Source organism: Centroberyx affinis, unplaced genomic scaffold (genome assembly GCF_046629955.1).
Source record: "Centroberyx affinis isolate AG114_WGS23_722 - 3 ecotype Tasmania unplaced genomic scaffold, CSIRO-AGI_Caff_v1 ptg005786l_1, whole genome shotgun sequence".
Classification (NCBI taxonomy): Eukaryota; Metazoa; Chordata; class Actinopteri; order Beryciformes; family Berycidae; genus Centroberyx; species Centroberyx affinis.
The window spans coordinates 1-20,459 of NW_027282934.1; the positions used below are offsets into that span (position 1 = coordinate 1).

General features: G+C 40.5%; 3 protein-coding genes across 3 annotated transcripts; 2 read left to right on the forward strand and 1 right to left on the reverse strand.

Moving 5' to 3' along the window:
• Positions 1-357: 357 nt before the first annotated feature.
• On the forward strand, positions 358-6,967 carry nr1h4 (nuclear receptor subfamily 1, group H, member 4; the record flags this gene model as incomplete). The annotated part of the gene is made up of 7 exons (XM_071547296.1): positions 358-498; positions 2,171-2,313; positions 3,312-3,410; positions 3,707-3,806; positions 4,045-4,191; positions 6,364-6,477; positions 6,729-6,967. Coding segments are annotated over 7 exons (983 nt in total), but the record flags the coding sequence as incomplete, so codon positions are not given.
• A 2,493-nt stretch (positions 6,968-9,460) lies between these two features.
• On the reverse strand, positions 9,461-13,142 carry c1qtnf13 (C1q and TNF related 13). Its single transcript, XM_071547299.1, has 2 exons — positions 13,115-13,142; positions 9,461-10,539 (listed from the first exon to the last, which is right to left on the reverse strand). The coding sequence occupies exon 2, from the start codon at positions 10,487-10,489 to the stop codon at positions 9,461-9,463; it is 1,029 nt and encodes a 342-aa protein (XP_071403400.1). The 5' UTR covers positions 10,490-10,539; positions 13,115-13,142.
• ube2na (ubiquitin-conjugating enzyme E2Na) lies at positions 12,924-19,055 on the forward strand. The gene is made up of 4 exons (XM_071547295.1): positions 12,924-13,049; positions 16,790-17,036; positions 17,526-17,666; positions 18,611-19,055. The coding sequence occupies exons 1-4, from the start codon at positions 13,020-13,022 to the stop codon at positions 18,655-18,657; spliced, it is 465 nt and encodes a 154-aa protein (XP_071403396.1). The 5' UTR covers positions 12,924-13,019; the 3' UTR covers positions 18,658-19,055.
• Positions 19,056-20,459: the final 1,404 nt, after the last annotated feature.

Here is a 20,459-nt window from a genome sequence, read left to right on the forward strand (position 1 = left end):
GTGTGTGTGTGTGTGTGTGTGTGTGTGTGTGTGTGTCTGTGTGTGTTTTGCTCTACTGCTCTCACTGTCTGAAACGTTGCCAATGGGGCTCACAGGATTCTCTCTGTTACATTATTAGAACAGTGTGTAACGTAGCTGCCCTTTTTTTTCTCCTAATTATCCTCCATTGTAAATTCTCCTTTATGTTCAAAAACTGCTTGGAGTAAAATACTGAAGTCCGCCTCAATATACTGTATATAGGCCATTTCTGTTTTTTTATTTTATATGTTTGCTATTACAACAAAATATAAAATGTCTTTCCATCAGCATATATTGTACCAGGCTCATGATACTTACATGTTTTCCAACCATGTTCAGGCTTCTTCAGACGGAGTATAACAAAGAACGCTGTGTACAAATGCAAGAGTGGAGGGAACTGTGAGATGGACATGTATATGCGCAGGAAATGCCAGGAGTGCCGACTAAGAAAGTGCAAGGAGATGGGCATGCTGGCAGAATGTGAGTATCTTGCTTGTCAAGACCTTTTGGTACGTAGGACAATCTTAAAAGGACAATAAAAACAAACCTTTATGAATAAGGAAGGGAAGGAAAGGAATTAAATTCTGTTCCTAGATTCCTACACTGTAATGGTTTGATTCAAACTGATTTGCACTGTCCACATGCAAACACAAGGTAATGATTTCGTCCTTTCGGTAGATTCAAGAGAGGCCATCAAAGACCCCTGCGGTGAGCCCTCACTCTACTTTCTGACATGGCCTGTTGAATTTTACTGGGGGAAAGTATGTCACACGTCACACAACAGAAAGGCCTAGCTTTTGCTGCTGCTGCAGAAAGTAAAATGGACAGTTTATGTTCCATTTAACAAAAAGTTGATGCCTTATAAAATGGCTGCTGTCACGATAATAGACTTGGATTATCGTTTGCATTAATAGCTACCTTAAGACCTTTATCTATTATAATAACCATAGCAATATAGTTGTAGAAGAAAGATTTTAGAGAACATCATCAGTCATTTTGAAATACTGAGCAATGAACATTAGGTAACAATTTTTCCCTTTATAGCATTTTGGAAAGAAACCATTTGATTGACCTGGAGAATACTGTACCAGAAATAAGTTCTCCACAAAGAAAAGATATAACTTGAACATGTACAACTGTAGTCTATGTATCCCTCCTCCAGAGCCAAGCCATTGAGGAACATTAGTTATTGGGTCTATTTAGAGCCGTCAGCTGAACAGAGCAGGAGGACGGGTTGGGCTCCTGTTGCTCATAAATAGTGCAGGGGAGTTGTGATGAATATTGCAAGGTGGCAGGCACTCCTGCCTTCTGGTGCAACAGTGACTCTGAGTTGCGTATATTGATCTGAAACAGGGTTGGACCGCAAGTCAGACTTTCTCAAAGACTCTTTTAGTCATAGTGTGAAAAGTGGGTGTCTTGACAGCTCCCATTTAACTCCATCTCCCAGATCACTCACTTCCCTGTCCTCCTCTGAGGTTTTGGATAATGTTTGGAAAAGGGAAGTTCTTTTACTTCTTACTTGATTTTGTACAAATAAGTACAGAAATAAACAACTGACAAATTCAACCACCAAACATGTCATGGATTAATGAGTTGCTTTATCATTAGCATAAGGTACAAAAAGATGGTAAGATGAAACATTCCCTGTGGGGAAATTAGGTTGTTGCAGCAGCAAAAGTAATAGGATTCAACACGCGGAAAAAGACAAATGCGCAAATAGAGTATAAAATAAACAATAAAACACTAGAAACAATAAAGAATCAATAAAACAATAAAGCATTAAAATAGAATACAAACAATTGTGGGGTTATATAAATGTGTGCTGGTGGCAATTGAAACATAATTGTAAAGTGTATAAGGAAATAAGGAGTATGGATTACGAACATGTATGGATTAAGTTACACTTGTTATGATGTATGATGTTAAGATATCAATGGCACAAAAATACAGAATTACAATTAAAATTCTAAAGCTCACCAGTGATTCTGTGTAGTAACCAATATTTAGGATGAACCACAGGGATACATCATAAATGCATCTCTATTATAAATGCATTAGAAATGTATCCCTGATAAATTCCAGTTGCATGGAGTTGAATAAACAGCTGTGAAGTATTTGACACACAACCTGAAGTGCTCCTCACTGCCGGCAGGCCTGCTGACAGAGATCCAGTGTAAATCCAAAAGGCTGCGGAAGAACACCAAGGCCTCGCCAGGAGAGTCTACTGGGGACGAGACAGAAGGGGCAGACAACACAGACAGCAAGCAGGTCACCTCTACCACCAGACTGACAAAGGTAATCACAGCCTCTCCTGTTCTCCAGTATGACACCTAGTGCACAAGTATTAATATGAGTACTTACTCTTCAAAGTTTTTCTCAACTGATTTTACATATTTCTCCAAACTAATGCTCTCAAAATGCCCTCAAAACAGTTAACACAGACATTGAAACATACTCTATTTTGCAAAACAGAACCAACTGCATTTCAAAAAGAAGTGTAGCTGTTGTTTCAGATCATATCTTCATAGAAACCAGATATCAACATCAAAACTACACACATCGCTGATTGACTAGATAATACACTCAACTGCATACGCACAGGAATACCAATGATAAAACATGTTAATCAAATCTTTTACAATAAAATGTGTTTACAAAAAAAGCAAAAAAAACAAACATGTTAATCCCCGTAATTTGAATTTATGGAATTTTATCCTTAATTTGTTGATTAAATATTTTCCTTTACAGTAGGCACAATATCTCACGTTTCTCACAATTTTCATTTCTGTCAAGTGCTATTAGCTTTGTAAAATTATAAAAAGTTTAGACAGCTGGGTTAACTATTTTGAGAGGACTGACCTTAGTTTGGCGAGGTTTGTGTGGTAGATCTAGTTCTGAATTTTGCATGAAACCAACTAAACTCTACAATCAGTTTTGTAAAATGATCAAGGGTTTAGAGGCTGTGTTAACTGTTTTGAGAGCATTAGTTTGAAGAAATGTGCCACATCAATTGAGAAAAACTGTAAGGACTGGAAAACAATCTGCATAATGTGATGCTCACAGTTGCTGGGAATAATGCTAAATGTGCCACTAATGGGTGAATGTGAGAAATAAAGTGCCAATTCCTCACATACCACGCTTGGAAGTTGGACTCTGATTCTGTCTTCTTAATCCCCTATAGAACGTTTGCACTCCATAAATATCGCATCACTTATAATAACCACAATCTTACAAACTGTGACACAAAAAAACAAAACTGGCACCGCTAAATGATGTGTTGTTTCTTTATCCAGGAAAAGGTGGAACTCACTCCAGAGCAGCAGGCGCTCTTGAATTTCATTGTAGATGCCTACAACAAACATCGAATTCCTCAAGATATGGCCAAAAAACTGGTAGGTTACACTCAATATCACTTCAAACTGCACTGTTTTTTCTTCAAACTACTTGGGTTACTGCCATTAAAAGATCCAGCAGATGTCCTGTGGTAAACAGCAGAGACCAGGGCATGACAGCAGAGACCATAGGCACCAAGTTAATAAGGATAGATGTAAAATCCTCCTACCTGAAATTAACAAGAACAGTACAGCACAGAACAGTACATCTTATGCAACTCGGCCAGCAAAACCCTCTGTCTCCTGTCAATCAATGCGATCTGTTCCAATGCTGTGTGCTCATGTTGTCTCCCTAGCTACAAGAACAGTTCAACACAGAGGAAAACATCCTGCTGTTGACAGAAATGGCAACAAGTCACGTGCAAGTTCTGGTGGAGTTTACCAAAAATATTCCAGGTATTGTATCTTAGTTGTATATATATCTCTCTCAGAATGGTAAAAAGGTCTTTGGTTATCACAGGATCATATTGGACAGTAACATAGATGCTGTGCCATACAAGACTGTACAACAATGCTAACAGAGACACTGATACTGTGATATCGATAAGGAGACAAACTGGCTTAAAATCATTCCAATGTCATAGCTCAGCTCTATTGGCAAGGGGTGTAATGAGTGGTGTGGTGCCTCTGGCAGGCTTTCTATCTCTGGATCATGAAGATCAGATCGCTCTGCTGAAGGGTTCGGCGGTGGAAGCCATGTTCCTGCGCTCGGCTCAGGTCTTCACCAGAAAGATGCCGCATGGACAAACAGAAGTGCTGGAGGAAAGGATACGCAAGAGCGGTAAGTTGAGGAAGGAAGGTAGTCACTATCTGACACGCCATACTTCTATGACCAGAAATATAGTAATCAATGTAATCAGTATCATGAAAGTGTGAACTGAAATTTTCAGTGTGGGAAACTTATATCTTCCCTCCTGATCCTTGACCTTCGAGAGCCTCGGTCCTTTTCTCCACCAGCAGTCCACACACACAGTAGAGTGACATTTTGTAGGTCCGTCCGCAGCCACGCAGCCAAGTCTAGGCAGGTCTAGCATGAATAATGGATCCGCCTGATCTGTGTGATGCAGCTCGGAGATGTGTGCTGACCTGCTTATCCCAGGCTGGGTGTAGGTTACACATGCAAACAGACCCTTACTGGGTACAGTTTCATGCTGTTTGGGCGTGTGTGTGTGTGTGTGTGTGTGTGTGTGTAGGGGCATGTTGGTGAAGGCTGCAGAGGAATGCAGTACCCAACACTTCAATGGCCTTGGGTCAACATTGGTGTTAAAATACTCACACAGAAATCATAATCACAAGCAAGATGTCCCTCACTTGCCTTAGGTATCTATAAGCGCGTTCATTGCTCCCTCTCTATTAACAAATGTATCACAGTTTCAAATTCTTTAAAATAGTTTTCTAATTGCAGAAAGTGAACACACACACAAAACTTAACGAGGTGCAGACTCATGGAAAACTACCAGGACCAACGTTTTAATGTGTTTGTCAGATATCACAATTTCAAATTCTTTAAATAGTTTACTGTCAGTTGGTCTTAATAATTATTGATATACTGTATATGTGAGGTGTCATCTTGTCAAGCCAGGCTGGACAGTTAAATGGGCAGTGACAGCGATGGCAGGAGTGTGTGTGCGTCACTGGGTCCCTTGGCGCAGGTCCAGCTGAATGGTGGGGTAAGAGATATTCACACTAAAGGCCAGTCTGGGAGAACAGAGAGCAAAGCTGTCTGAAGAGACCATTGTCCCTTATCAAAACATCAAGAGTGCTATTGTCCACTTCTCTCCCTCTGAGCCCTGCTGGCATTTTTGAATGCTTGAGGGGCTCGATGATGTCTGAGCAGACAGGCTCCTCCTGCCAGTTTGAAGGGGGTCCACAGTGGAGGCTGTTGCCCACTCGCAGGAAAAGAGAGCAAACTGAATGAAATCCTATGAAATTAATACTTTTTAAATTAAAGAAAGCACTTTGTGGTTTGATAGCAGTGCATTTTCTAATATTCCCTCCTTATCTTTCACTGAATCATTATCCAAAGATGGAGAGCGTGCAAGTTCATGTCTGTTTTCAGAGATCTGCTGATACTGTATCTCTATCATCGTAATTCTAGGCTTACCGGAGATTTTCACGCGTTAGAGCTGAATGAATGGTTATGACTCACAGTTCATCAAGACATATTTTCTTTTTCAGAGAAAGCAACGACCAACACTGAGTTAAGACATCAAAACAATTAGTTTTAAGTAACAGTAACAGATTTTTTTTTTTAACAGTAACACTGTACTATCGTGCATAGTAAGTTCTGTTTTTGTGCTTGCAAATTGCAGCAAATGGTATTTAGGAAATATGCTACCCAACAGATGAAAAACTATGTATTACCATATACAGTATATATCAATTAGCATCACTTGGACTAATGTGTATCAGGGAGTCAGACCCTCTGATCAGTGACAGTAATATTTCCTTCTAATAGTTATTGAAAAGTTTTTTCACTTGAAACAATTTTTGCCTCTCCCAAACTCAAAGCCTTTGAACACTCTGCTGTGAACTGGCATTACTTTTGATACCCAGTATATCTTCAGATATATCTTCATGAATAATAGTCAAGGAAATTGTACTGCATGTTCTGTCGTTTTTTCTTTCTTGAATGAAAGGCCCGCTGCTATGATTTGTAATTGAACAATTTAGCAACTGGTGTGAGTAGTACCCATGAGGTTTTTGACGGATCAAAGCTGCACTATTTGACCTTATTGCTGTATTGTTATAAGTTTTTCAGGGGAACGGGCTTGTCTACAATCAACATAAATAATTTCAGAAATTCTTGTAATGCTTATTCCAGATCTCCCTGCTCAACCGGTTCATATTTTCACTTTCTCAACAATTCTTTCACTTCTTCATATGGCATAAACACGTGACATAGAATGACCAATGTATGTAATGCCACAATTTTTTGAATGTCTTCCTGCAGGTGTATCAGAGGAATACATCACACCCATGTTCAACTTCTACAAAAGCATTTGTGACCTCCACATGATGCAGGAGGAACAGGCTCTCCTCACTGCCGTAACCATCCTGACACCAGGTGAGCCAGGAAAAACACTTTTCACTGATGCATCAGACAGATCTATGTTTCCTAAATCAACATCCAGAATCTTTGATACCCTAAATAATTGATTTATCATCACTGACTGGTTCAGATGTCCATATAAACAGGCAATCAAACCTCAGATGACTATCCGTAATGTGATTCTCGCTTTACACATGCATTTGGGCCTTGCAGTATAGCTCTCTCAGGGTTTTTCCTGACTGCTGTTTGCCCTGCTCCCCCTGTAGATCGGGCTTATGTAAAGGACCAGCAGGCTGTGGAGAGGCTTCAGGAGCCCATGCTGGACATGCTGAGGAAGCTCTGCGCCCTGCAGCATCCCCAGGAGCCGCAGCACTTTGCCCGTCTTCTGGGCCGTCTGACGGAGCTGAGAACACTCAACCACTACCATGCGGAAATGCTCTCGTCCTGGAGAATGAGTGACCGCAAATTCACCCCGCTGCTCTGTGAAATCTGGGATGTGCAGTGACAAAACCAGGAGACAGGCAGCGAGGTGTAGATTGGGGATGGTGACATGAACATTTCAACTTGCAGGACAAAGTCATGGTCCAACTACAGCGCATATTTATATTGGATCACCTGAGGCTTTAGGATGATGAGTAGCCTACATGTAATGACTGTGTTAAACCCCTACACTAACTGCCTCTATCTTGCCTGACTTCAACAACAGTGAAATGTTAACAGTATGTCATTATTCATGTATTGACTCAGTGGCCGTTTAAGCATGTTTGACTAATATTGCTTCTGTTTATTCTACTTTTCCTGGCTCACATCATCATGTCTGTTTACTGTCTGGTTTAGCCAAACCAAACTGTCTCACTGTAGAGACATTTGAAACACTTTATTTGCTATGGCAGAGTTCTCAACACAAGGAAATTGCTTAAAGACTGAGATTTGAGAATAGTCTCTTCATGCATACATCACATCAAATATCTTGAAAGCCCAGCATGATAGTCGAATACTGTATATACAAACACTGGAACCAATTCAAAGTAAGTATGGTGGTCTTAAAGAATTGTAGCATTTAAATTATGCAGACTTTCATCATGGGTTAATTTGTTTTTTTATTTCTAAAACGCAAGTCTCCATGGTACTTGCTAATGTACTTGCTGTACTGTAAATACACATAAAAAAACAAAATTAACAGGAAAATAAGTTGAAGTGGCTAGAAGTTTAAATTTATTTTAATTCCCAATAGCTGGCACTGAGGTAACAGCATTTGCCCTGGGGTCGACATATAGATGTAAGTATACCTCAGAAGTAGGGTGCATAAACACTTTGGAAAAACTGTTCAAACTATCTGAAGAACAGGACATGTACAACCAGGAAATTATGTTCCTTGTTCCTTATTAATGTTGATGCAATTCTATTATTTCAATAAACTAAACTATATGTACAAACTATATACTGAAATGACATAAATGACTCCATACTGAAATGTTATTGTCTGAGGTTTTCCCTGAAGAAATGATACTTTCCTGATGTATTCAATTGTATAACTTGCAACAACAAATGTGAACAATAAGCTTATGCCATAGTTTTATTGTGCTGTATTTCATTTTTAAGGGTTTGTGATAGAATACACAAAATTACAAAATTAGAAGTGTTAGAATACACAAAATTACATTTAGGGAAGTTATGCAGTCCTCTTGGTGGGTGGGGGGTTCAATGGAGTACTAGACTTTGTTGTAGGAAATTGTAGTAAAAATACCAAACCTAGTTTGGAATCATATAGATATTTCTTTCACTGTTGCGGTGCTCTGTTTTCCCTAATGTTCTTATAGCTCATTTGTTGGTAAGTAGTATGTTAAGGGAAAAGTGTTGAATCCAGATTTTTGTTATGAAACAATGCGAGTGGTATATCATTATTATTATTAGTAGTAGTAGTAGTAGCAGTAGTAGTCGTACTGTAGTAGGAATGGGGATCAATTGATAATTTTTCAGTTTTTTCAGTAGTAGTAGCAGTAGTAGTCGTACTGTAGTAGGAATGGGGATCAATTGATAATTTTTCAGTTTTGAAGGCAGCAACCTTTTCCCATATAGCGCCATTTTATGTTTGAGTGATGAACACATCCTCAGTAAAGGTAATTAACCTGCACTTCATGTATTTTAGTGCAATCAGTTACAAAAGAAATTTCAATGACGACACAAAATGTTTTTCTTTTATTCAGTGCAGCGTATAATTAGAGGAGAAGAAAAAGAAGAAAGAAGAAAAAAGAAAGACACCAGATGTCCGGACATTAATGCCTAAAAACATTTTCATTCATTCAAAAGTGTATGACTTTATTTAGACTACCCTGAAATGACACTCAACATAAAAACAACTATATCCACAGTATAAAGGTTTCATACATGTAACATTAAACACAGTTAACATAATCATGACGTATCTCTAAATCTCAACTGACAATATAGGTAAACTATACATTATTTACACAATTGTCCCCATGCCATGCAATGAACCAATCTTTCAAACAAAACCTGCTCATAGATTATTAGATTATTGGATCTTCCAGTAAATTCCAAATATAAAGAATTTTTAAAGGAAATGTATCTGTCAACCAAAACCAAATCATATTCATCAATCAACAATTTTAATATATAAACACAAATATTCCATTCTGTCCATTTTGTGATTTCTTACAGATAATTGCACTTTTAGAAGAAAAATGGCTATTTTGCATACTGATTGCTCCATGCAGTCAAAGAAACCATGCAATAATTGTCTCACAGCGCCATCTTGTGGAGTAACTTGGCAACAGAAATTATCCGGTCTGGACTGAAAATAGGGAAAGGAGTGAATGCAGTTGCAGTATTCAAGACATTTTGTTTGTGTTTAATCCATACAGAAAGAACCTACACATTTTCTACAAAACCAACAGAATATGTGGCATTTATACTATTTTTTTTGTTATTTTTTTCAACATAGCACAATGGAGGGTTCAGCAGTTCAGAAGTGAGTTCAGTCCTGGGTGGGGGCAGCTGTGGGTGCTTCTGCTTCAGGATACACCATGAAACCGGAAAAGGTGGTGTACCTGCCCTGGTTGCTGTACACGGCGTAACGCTCGTCCTGCTGGCTGTACAGCCACACGCTGTCGCCCTGGCGCAGTGACAGCAGCAGGCTCTGACTCTGCATCTCCCGCCGCTTCGAAGTGTCCTCATCAAACACCATGGCCTGCACCTCGCCGCGCCCCGTCATCAGCTTCACAGACACGGCCTTGCGAGGGTGCTTCCCCACAGTGAAGGCGAAGTAGTAGGCCCCGGGGAAGTGGCAGGTGAATACCCCCGAGGTTTTGTTGAAGTGGCCCCCGATGTTAACGTACTCCACGTCAAAGTTCAGCGGCTGCTTGTCCTGCTGCTTGCTGCTCTGCCCCAGGACCGTGGACGTCCGTGCCACTGAGAAGGCAGAGCGCTGCTGCTCTGCGGTCTGGCCGCCCGTCCAGCTGTACGGTTGGTCACCCTGTGGGGGGCAGTTGGGGTAGGACAGGCCTGGGAGGGACAGGTGGTTGCTGATGTAGCTGGTTGAGGAAATGTCAGGATAGACAAGGTAACCAGAGAAGGTGATGTAAGGGCCAACGTTGCTGTACACAGCGTACTGAGGACTCTGCTGTAAGAGCAGCCACACCGTGTCCATGGCCTTCAGGCTGATCATTATGCTTTGGCTTTGAACTTTCCTTCCTTTCTTGCGGTAGTCGTCATATGCGATAGCCTGCACCTCCTCCCCATTCTTTACCAGTATGACAGACAGCATCTTCTTGGGAAATTTCCCCATGGAGTAGGAGAAGTAGTAGGCCCCAGGGATGCGGCAGCGGAAGTGACCGGTGTCCGGATTGAAATCGCCTCCCATGTTGACCAGCAGCCTGTTGAAGGTCACTGCCTTCTGGGTGCCTCCCACCACACTGTTGCTGCGAGTGGCGGAGAAGGCAGAACGGAGGCCCGTTGTCACTGGGGGGACGTGAAGGGGCATGACTGACCCCAAGCAGGTGATCATGCCGAATAAACACGCCAGGAAGCAGGGTCTGCTCCACTGAGCTGCCTCACCTGGAACATTAAACAGAACAGAAAGGAATCACACTATAAATATGAAAACAGACTGAAAGACAGAGTATAGTCAGTTGGGCATTTGGGGTATTGTTTTGCTGCAAAAGTGCTATCAATATCAAAGTAAGATATCAATTGATTGAGCCTTGTGTGTATCAGACTAAGATTAATGCAGGATGCCAGTGTGTGATAGGCCGGCTGAAATACTACAAGTGGATGAGGAAATCTGGCTGAGCCCTGTCGGGATAGGGCCCGCCACTCAAATCAAACAGTCAGTGGAAGCAACAGCCCCTCTAATTCAGCTGATATTGTCTGTTCTCTCTGTGCACTGAGAGAAGGGACTAGATTAGGTGCTGGTTCATCTGTTCCTGTGTCTGCGAACAATGGAAAATTTTGGAGGGTCGGTGCGGTGGGGCAGGGCAGTTAGTGGCTAGGAACTCAATTCATCTCAGTAAAGAATGCTAAAATATACCATGGCCATGTGTTGATGAATCATTACACTTAAAACTATGGGAGCGTGGCCTAGGCTTTGTGATCAGTTAGAGTATCAAGATTGTTATTGAGACAATAGTTTCCTGATAATGTTAAAAATAAATTCTTTATCACTTCCCAGGCACATCATTTGTTTCAATGAGTCAAATTCTTTCATTTTACCTTCACACACACATTAGGGTAAGAGTTGCAAGATGGGTGAAAGTCTGACAGGCTCACTTAGGAAAGACCTATGACTTTATCTGTTTTAAACAAAGCTACTAAAGAAGCCATAACATGTTTTTTTGTTTGTTTTGTTTTGTTTAAATTTGTAGATATATTTAGAGAAGTACATAGTTCTATAACCTCACAAGGTCTCAAATGATTGTTCTGAGCAGCTTCCATGACTAAATGAGCAGAAACCTTGTACCTGTAAAGGAAATATACATGAGCAGTAATTACAGGCTTGGATTTTACAGCTAGTTGTTTCCGCCTGTTGCCTGTAATATACATATTTTGCAAAAGACTAATGATAGATATTTAGTGCTTAACTGAGTTATTCATTTGTCAAAGCAGCATGAAAGTTGTGATTAGTAGATGAGTGAGCTGGCAAAAGAATATTTTTATAGTCACTTACTCTGGTTAAAATAAACAAACAAAGGACATTTCTTTAAAAAGTGTGGTGCGACAACATCTCCTTATTGAATTATTTACTCAAGTGTGACAAACACATGCAAAATCAAACTTAAAAGCCATTAGATAGATCAGACATTCATGATAACACCACAAAATTCACAACACTCTCTATCATTGTCCTGTGACCACAAAAAACAACAACCTTATTCTTGCCTAGGCAAATGAAATAACAGATCATATATCAATTCCTTATTCCCTCTCTGTTGCTACGCACAGAATTCATGCAGAAGGACTTAACCCAGAAGGAAAACTTAAAAGCTACCTGCTCGGCTGTGTCGGTGCAGAGATTGCATGCCTGTAGTCAGCTGGACGACTTCTCCCTAGTCAGCTTTTCGTAAAGTTCCTGTGACTTTGCTGTGCTGCTGATGTCCACCTAACCAGCCTGACACCCAACGGGACATTGCTTTTGTCCAAAGACATATGTCAGGAGGAGGAGCTCAAAAATCCGCCCCCCACCCCCACTCTACAGCTTCCATTCAGCATCCAGTAAAGAAAATGCAGCTGTACCATACAACAATATTGGCCTGTAGAGGTGTTAAGTCTAATCTGTGCTGTGTTTTGTCTGAAATGGTTAGATCCGGTACAGAATGTCCCCGTCTGGAAATTTAGAGAAACTTTAGCAGCCCAAATCAACCGCTCAATTTAGATCAGCAGGTCCTTGAAAAAGTGCATGTAGAGTCTGTGTGAAATAGCCAAATAGACTGGCATGATTATGTCAACAGCCAAGACCATTTCACTGCTCTAACAGTGAAGTTCTGTTATACATAAACTCCTGAAGACCACATTGCACTCCTCAGCAGTGGTATATTGCAGTCAAGAAGAGAGTGTTATGGAATGTGCACACACACACACACACACACATACACACACCCACACGCACAATGATTACATGCTGAAGTGTCAGATTGTAGGCAAGATAGAGATAGAAGATAGAATAGAACATAATAGAATACAATACAATAGAACAGTACAGAATAGAATAGGGTTTCTACCCTATTCTATTCTGTACTGTTCTATTGTATTAGAACAGTACAGAATATAGAGAGACAGAATATAGAGAGAATATTATAGAATAGGCAGAGGCGTGGGAAATGTTGCTTTCCATATTAAAGAATGCATTAGTATTCATTCATCTAATTTGTGAGTCAAGTCGCACTCTATTGTCACGCTCGGTCCCAGTTGAACCTATCAGCTACATTCCAGACCTTCCATCTACTGTCATGACGCAAAGAACCGGAAGACGTGTGTGCTGTCAATGCCAACGAAAGAGAAGAAGCATTGAGAGTCACAGCTAAACCCGCATTTAAGACAAGATGACAGCACTGCCCCGCAGGATCCTTAAGGTAATTATTTCACACTTAACACAGAAGCATATAGGACTTTTTATTATGTGTGAAACACGACATACCCAGTATAAACTCCAGATGCTTAGCTGTACGCTGTTAGCAGTTTGTCTGCTGGTAGCCAGCTCGCTAGTTTGCGCTTGCTAAAGTTACTTCCGTTTCGTCCCTGTTCCTAGCTACACCGAAAAAGGGTGGGTTAAAAATACATCAGCGCTTTGTAAAGATGGCGGAGAAATGTGGCGTGTACCGGGGTGGTCTTTTCCAAATGTACTTGACAAGCACAATATTGGTTGTTTCTTTCGGCTACTGGTCAATTTAGGGGCTCGTTGAATGGCTAGCTAGCTATGCTAGCCTGACAGCCTAGTTAGTAATTGAGTGATGAAAACAGGAACACTCATTCAGCTAGCATGCTAACGTTAGCTAGCCAGCTAGCCTGGATACTCCCTCCTTAGTATATTGTACTTTTCAGCTAAGCATAGATAGGCTCAATATGATATGTTTGCATCTTGTAGCCTTTTGCGTTGATATTGTTTACATTTAAATGTTTATTTGTAAAAGTTCGTACCTAGTAAACAAACAAACGCTAGTACCCAACAAAGCAAAATTGACGAAACGCTTGCTACTTGGCCAGCAAATAGTATCAATGCAGACTTTGCCGCAAGGCCTTGGCTTTGTGGGCCAGCCGTAGCAAGTAACGTTAGCCAGCTAGCCACATTGTGACTGGCAGTTGGCTTGGCAGGCTAACCATGCTGAGGAAGATGAGGGGATGATGTTACATCCACAGTTTTGGAGGATGCGACTACCTCACAGCAGTGGCGTTGGCGCTTGACAGCTGTCCGTCCTTTGCTTTGAAATTTCTCAAATTCATGACAGTTTCTGGTTGTAGTTGACAGAAAAGTAACGCTGTGTTCCCCACCACCCAAATACCAACCCATGATTTCATTGCTATAGGGCAAATATCTTCCCCATAGCATCATGAAATAAACAGAAATAGTTGTCTCTTCAATCATCACAGCTGGGCAAATAATGCTCAGAGAAAAACTGTTATCAGGAGTGGAAGCCTTATGCCTTTATATTTCAGTGGAAACTGTGTACAGCCACGCAAACAGGGGCTATAAACTGTTTTTAGACTAAAGTCAGTTGTAGATGTTCAGAGGGATTGGGGTTGTTGTGCACATGCTAATATGCAGACTCTTCTGCTTGATTGTGTTGTTATATTGATGAGGTTTTTATTTTATTTTATTTTTTACAATCTATAGTTTAGACATTTTGTATTTTAGTTCCTCTTTTGTGTTTTAAGGCCTGCTAGACTTAGTAGTGGTAGTAGTAGTAGTAATGTGCAAATACTTAATTGAAAGCCATATTACTTTCTTTTCTCAAGAGACCCTAATCAATGGCATACTATATATATATATATATATAAAATAAATGTATTTGTAGATATGATTTGTTCCAGTGTGTTGTTTTGAATAATTTACGGTATGATTGCAGTTACCTTAGTTGAGTTTTAAAGGAATAGGCCCTACCCTGTATTGAGTTTTATCAAGAAAGTCTTATATTAACATGAATGCTAGCTAGGAGTGACAATGTGGGTTGCACAGGTGGATGAGCAAGCAGACCACAGAGCGGACAGATTGGCGTTGGTGGGAAAAGGTGGGAGGGCTGGGAACAGTTCTCAGTGGATGTAGCCTCTGAGCCCTCTGAGCGTGCTACTGGGACTGGGAGCCCCTCTCCCGTCTGTGTTTTCACTGCATGGTTTTGTCTGTGGGTTATCTGAAACATTTCAGGAATCTCGCTCCCCCAGTTACATTCGGGGGAAAAAAAATGGAAAACAACTGTGGCGACTGTTAGCCAACTTTTTTTTGGATGACTCTTCTTTACATGCATAATTAATCAGTTTATATCTGTGATAGCCAATGCCTTACTGCGATGCATAATATAAGAAGGATTCTAACATAGGTGCTGTGCTAGGTCTGTGATGCATTTTCACTGCTATTGGATTGTAGTATATTCACACATGCACAAGGAAAGATGGGTATAAATAGATTAATTATCTAATCAGTAGACGTACAGTACCTCCCAACGTTATAGGCGAGGTATAGGCGTTATTATAATAGCCTACTACTGTTGAGATAGGGAGTAAAGTGACGAGTTTAGAAAAATGCAGTTCTGGGCAACTTCTTGCGTGGCATTCGGCATGACTGTAGTTTCCTTGTTAAAGGCATCTCTCAGGTGTGTCACTCAGTCTGCCTCATGCATACCTCAGGCCATATCAGATACCTGCTCCTCTTGTCACAATGAAGGTGTGTGTTTCTGTAGGTCACTTGGCTGTCACCATGAGCTGGAAGTAGCCTTGCTGCAGTGGTTGATGGGAATGGAAGTAATAGTCTCCTGCGGTGTGGTGTCTGGCCCAGTGTCACCTCTAAAAGCCAGTTACATACTGCAGAGAGAGAGTTTTCAGATATTCAGCTTTGCCCCACCATTGCAGTCAAAGCCACCCTCCCCTCCATGTAAAAGGATAAAAGCCAAGCAGACTACAATCCACCTCCTGGCAACCAGTCTCTATTGTTAGCATAATAATGACTCACAACTGTTTGCAGCCCAAAGGCGTTTGCCAGAGCACTCAGATTTTTCCTGTCAAATTAAGAATTATGTTACAATTATATTAAATCTAAATGCAATTTGAATATGGTATAGTTCACTTAAATAACAAACAACTTATGCCTATATTAGAAAGTGCCTATCTCTTGTGTCAGAGTGAGATCAGAAATAATACACCTTGTAGTAGTAGTAGTCTATATTAGGCAGCTCAATTTACACCTTTCTTGGACCCAAGATTGGTTGGCCATCAGTCAATGGGAAAGTGTTTAGGGCTATCTCAAATCACAAGAATCTATCACAGTTGGTCTGTAATGATAGGATTGTAACCTTAATTAACCTCACACAGTTAAACAAATATGACACTAAGTAATGATAGGTCTAATTTCTGCAATAGTTTGATTAGTAAGGAACAAGGTGGGCTAAATGCCAGCTGTGGTAATTTAGATGTGTTCTGCTCCAGTGTCCAATCACCTGCCTTATTGTACTTGATGACATTCACTTCTCTTCCACTTGATAGGTAGGCCCACCTAGACAGGTTTCTCTACAAATCCAAAAACATTCACATTGTTCCTGGTTGATTGTGACAGACAGTTTAAAAAAAACCCTGAACAGTCCATCTTTGTCAAGATAGATTATTTCCCATGACAGTTTCCTATTTAACATTATTTAAGTGGACCACAGTATTGTTCCAAATGCAAAACAGATTTAACGTTTAGGTTTTCAGTGTATATGGCAATTAATCGGTTGATTTTGTCAAACGAATACTAGTTATATACTACTTATGTATTTTGGTAGTCAAACAATTTGCAGAGAGCTTGCACCCATGAATAGAAGCCAATGCGTTTTGCTACTGAACGATTACAGTTATGAATGGGAGAGCGAGAGCGTCTGCCATTCCAAAACAGAGTAGCCTAAATCAGAAATGGCCCATATTCTGTTATTGAGAAAATGAGAACACCTCTTCATTTGTTGTTAGGGAAAATTATCAACTTCATTATTAGCATATTACTTTATTATTATTAACTGAATTAGCCTACTAATTTAATTATTTTACTGCTGAGAATTAGCAGGATTTTGCCGCTGGCTCTAGCGCGACCAAAGTAAATAAATTTTCTGTCTTTTTTTTTTTTATTTACCAGGAAACTCAGCGTTTGATTGCAGAGCCTGTCCCAGGCATCAGAGCAGAGCCAGATGAGGGGAATGCTCGCTACTTCCATGTGGTCATTGCTGGACCTCAGGACTCGCCTTTTGAGGGGGGCACATTTAAACTTGAACTCTTTCTCCCAGAAGAATACCCCATGGCAGCTCCTAAAGTACGCTTCATGACCAAAATATATCATCCCAATGTAGACAAGTTGGGAAGAATATGTTTAGACATTTTGAAAGGTAAGTGCGTGCGATGTCAGGCCATGATTGATGCTTGGAGAAGATTGTGTTTTTGCGTATAATGGCTTTTTGTTACACGTTTGTCACACAATTGACAGAAACTGCATCTTTTCCCAGGCAACCTTAACTGCCACTTTGCATCTGTTCTGTGTCTTTGGTCTGTTGGGTCAGGCGTGTTACTGTAGCAGGGAAGCCTGTGTATTGTTTCCTTGGTCTGTGATTGAAGTGAGAGATTTGCCAACTTAATCTCGCTCAAAAGATCAAGGGCCATTTAGATTAGACTTGTGACCTCTCACTGGAGCTGCATGTCACTACTGCTAGGCTACATACCACCACTGTCTCTTCACTGCCCCTGCTGCTGAACATGGATAACCCTTCATTCCCTCGTTCCTATTTTTTCCCCTTTTCCCCATGTTGTCTTACTCTCTAACTTCCCTCTGCTTTTCTTGGTCTACGTTTTCATTTTTTTTAATCCATTCTGGTTTTCAGATAAATGGTCTCCAGCCCTGCAGATTCGTACAGTGCTGCTATCAATCCAGGCGTTACTAAGTGCGCCCAACCCTGATGATCCCCTAGCAAATGATGTTGCAGAGAAGTGGAAGACCAATGAAGTTGAAGCCATAGAGACAGGTGAGAGTTGTGATTTGGCCGGTTTGGGAATGGGGGGTTTACCACTCCCCACCCTCCTGCCTCCTGCCTCCCTCCTATTATTAAAGGAAAAATCCACCCCAAAATACTACACTTAAAAAAACAGCTGTTGACAATGTACCAAATGTAGACAATGTGATGCCACAATGCGATTTTTCCAGTGCAGCTACAATGGAGTTTAGTAGCAGAAAAAAATGCATCATCTAAAATTATCTAAAGCATCAACAGTAAACGCCAAGTTTTGGTGTCAGTCCCTCCGAATCAGAGAGCTTTTCTTTCTAGACTCACCATATTGCACCAGTGCTCAACAGAGATGTTGCATTTTGAGTGTGTGACTCTTGCTCTTACATTCTCTTTTAACTGCAGTAGAAGTAGACAAGGCAGGTTGAGGGAAAGTGAATTAAAAAGGTAAATTACAACACTTCATCACAATAACTCACAGATTGATGATATATAACAAGTGTAAGAGTATCTGAGGGTGGAGTTCTCCTTTAAATAACTCTTGCCTCCTGCTTACCTGGTAGGTATGATTTTCCATCCATCAACCACATCACTTTTCTGCTTCATGTTATTGATGTATTCATATTCATCCTGCTAACATTTTCAGTGGGCATTGCCCATCCAGTCATGGCTTACTCCATTTGTCTTTGCTTATATTCTCACTTTATAAATTATTTTAGTAATACTTTTATCTTTGAGCCATGGATAATCAGTAAATGATCATGTTATCAGTATTTAATCTTTGTCTGCCCACTCTTGTCATTTTCATGGGAGTTTTCCTTGTTCTCACTGAGGGTGTAAGGTTTTGGGGTGGGGGTGATATGTCATTTTCATCTACTGTTTTATAATATGGCTGTTGTGATGCCCTTTGAGGCTATAACTGTGACTCATGTTCCTATATTCTTTTGTTTCTTTGTGCTCTACAGCCAAGTCATGGACCATGCTATATGCTAGAAACAATATTGACGGGTAGAGCGGCGTAACAAGTGGAGAAACAAATGGAAGTCAAGTGTGAACACAACTCCTCATGTTCTGCCAAGGCCTCTTCCTACTTCATTTGCATTTAAAGGACACAGTCTTAAAAATATATATATTATAAAACAAGCATTAAGGAATATATTGTAAAGGAAAAAAAAACAACTGCTGACAATTGGTGATTTAAATGCACACTAGAAAAAAAAATGACTTGTCTTTGTCCTAATTCACTACTGTTCAAATGCATGGGCAGAGGTTTTAGATCTACTCACCTGGCTTTCTTTGTCCATTGATTTTGTTTTGGGAGGCTTTTGCCAACCTCTGCTTTAACAAGCGCGTTTAGGAGAAAAAAAAAAAACTGGGTGTCATGTGTATGTCCCACTTTTTTTTTTTTTTGGGGGGGGGGGGGGGGGGAGAGTTGATGGGAGGGGTGAGGGCGGGGTGGGTGAGTGCGATGGGCAGGGAGGAAAGAGTGGCTGGAGCTGGTCAATACGGTATACTTTTTACTTTTCTTTTAACTTTGTTTTCTCGTGTCGCTGTTTGTTTCTTAAAAACGGCTCACTGCTAGCCTGTCGTAGACACACACCTGAAGGCAGAACATGGATTCATCCTGTGTGTACAAAGCCCAGCAACAATCATAGCCCTGCTTTTTTTCTTTAAATCACATCTGACTTGAACGTTAAATACAAAATATTGATATTACTGAAAATGAAACTGAGCCTGCCACTATCACATTAACATTTGCAACCACTGTCAGTGTAGACCCTAACGTAGGCTTGTGACCGGTGTGGGGCTAAGAGAAAGAGAGGGGGTGTGGGGTGGGGGGTGTGTGTGTGGAAGGAACAGGACCTTTCCTCAGTTTTAGGGTATATATGTTTTGTTATCATATCCGGTCTTCTATATTTGGATCTTTCCTGCTATTGCCCTACTAATTACTCTCTGCTTTTTCCTGTTCGTCATCACAATCTAATGCTCAACAGTTTCCTTCCTCCCCATGGCATTTATCTCAAGAAATAAGGGTTGCATTTGAGTTGTCAGTTGTTTGATGATTTGAGCAGTGGTCGGGTAGGGGTGGGGGTCAAGGGAACGGGCTGTCAGAGGAGATGCTGGGTTATTGCAGGATCAAACTCCAAGAGATCAATGAAGGCTTTGTTTCTCAGCTGTCACGATTGGTCTTTGGTTGAAAAGTCTGTATTCAATTCACTGTTTGTAAATTCATTCTTTCTATTAATCTGGGGAGGAAATGTTTTTCTGTTCTCAGAATGCTATGGAAACAGTCCACCTGCATACTTTTGTTTTCTGTAAATAAAATCTGTTGATTAATAAGAAAGAGTTGCCCGGGTGTGATTATTTTTAGGTGTAGAAATAGTATACAAATTAACCAGGCCAAATGTAAGGGGAGTGTGGCAACTAGCGCTACTGCTGGTTGTGTCAATTCCTGACAAAGTTTTTATGTTATTAATTTTACCATGATTGATTGGGTGCATTAACTTTCCCAGAAGAGTTAGCTTTGAATAGATGGCCATGATGCCACTGCAAGTAGAATCCCTGTCATATTTAATTCACTGTAATCTGTAATGCCATTTCAATCAAATTCCCTATGAAGAAGTTGAGGATTTTCTCAGATTATTGAATGTAATCGGTGGCATTACGACTCTCCCTATATTCCACCACAAGCTGAGGACAAACTTTGTGACTGTAACATTTAGAGAAATCAGTCAAACTCACTCTTTAATGTTATAAAGACTTGGTGCTTTTGAATTGTAGTATGTGACCAGTAGTATTGCTACTTATCTGCTG

Coding starts and splice junctions, on each gene's coding strand:
- c1qtnf13 (XM_071547299.1), bottom strand. CDS start 10,489: ATGATCACCTGCTTGGGGTCAGTCATGCCCCTTCACGTCCCCCCAGTG.
- ube2na (XM_071547295.1), top strand. CDS start 13,020: ATGACAGCACTGCCCCGCAGGATCCTTAAG. Junction 13,050..16,789: donor TGCCCCGCAGGATCCTTAAG/GTAATTATTTCA, acceptor TTTATTTACCAG/GAAACTCAGCGTTTGATTGC. Junction 17,037..17,525: donor ATGTTTAGACATTTTGAAAG/GTAAGTGCGTGC, acceptor TCTGGTTTTCAG/ATAAATGGTCTCCAGCCCTG.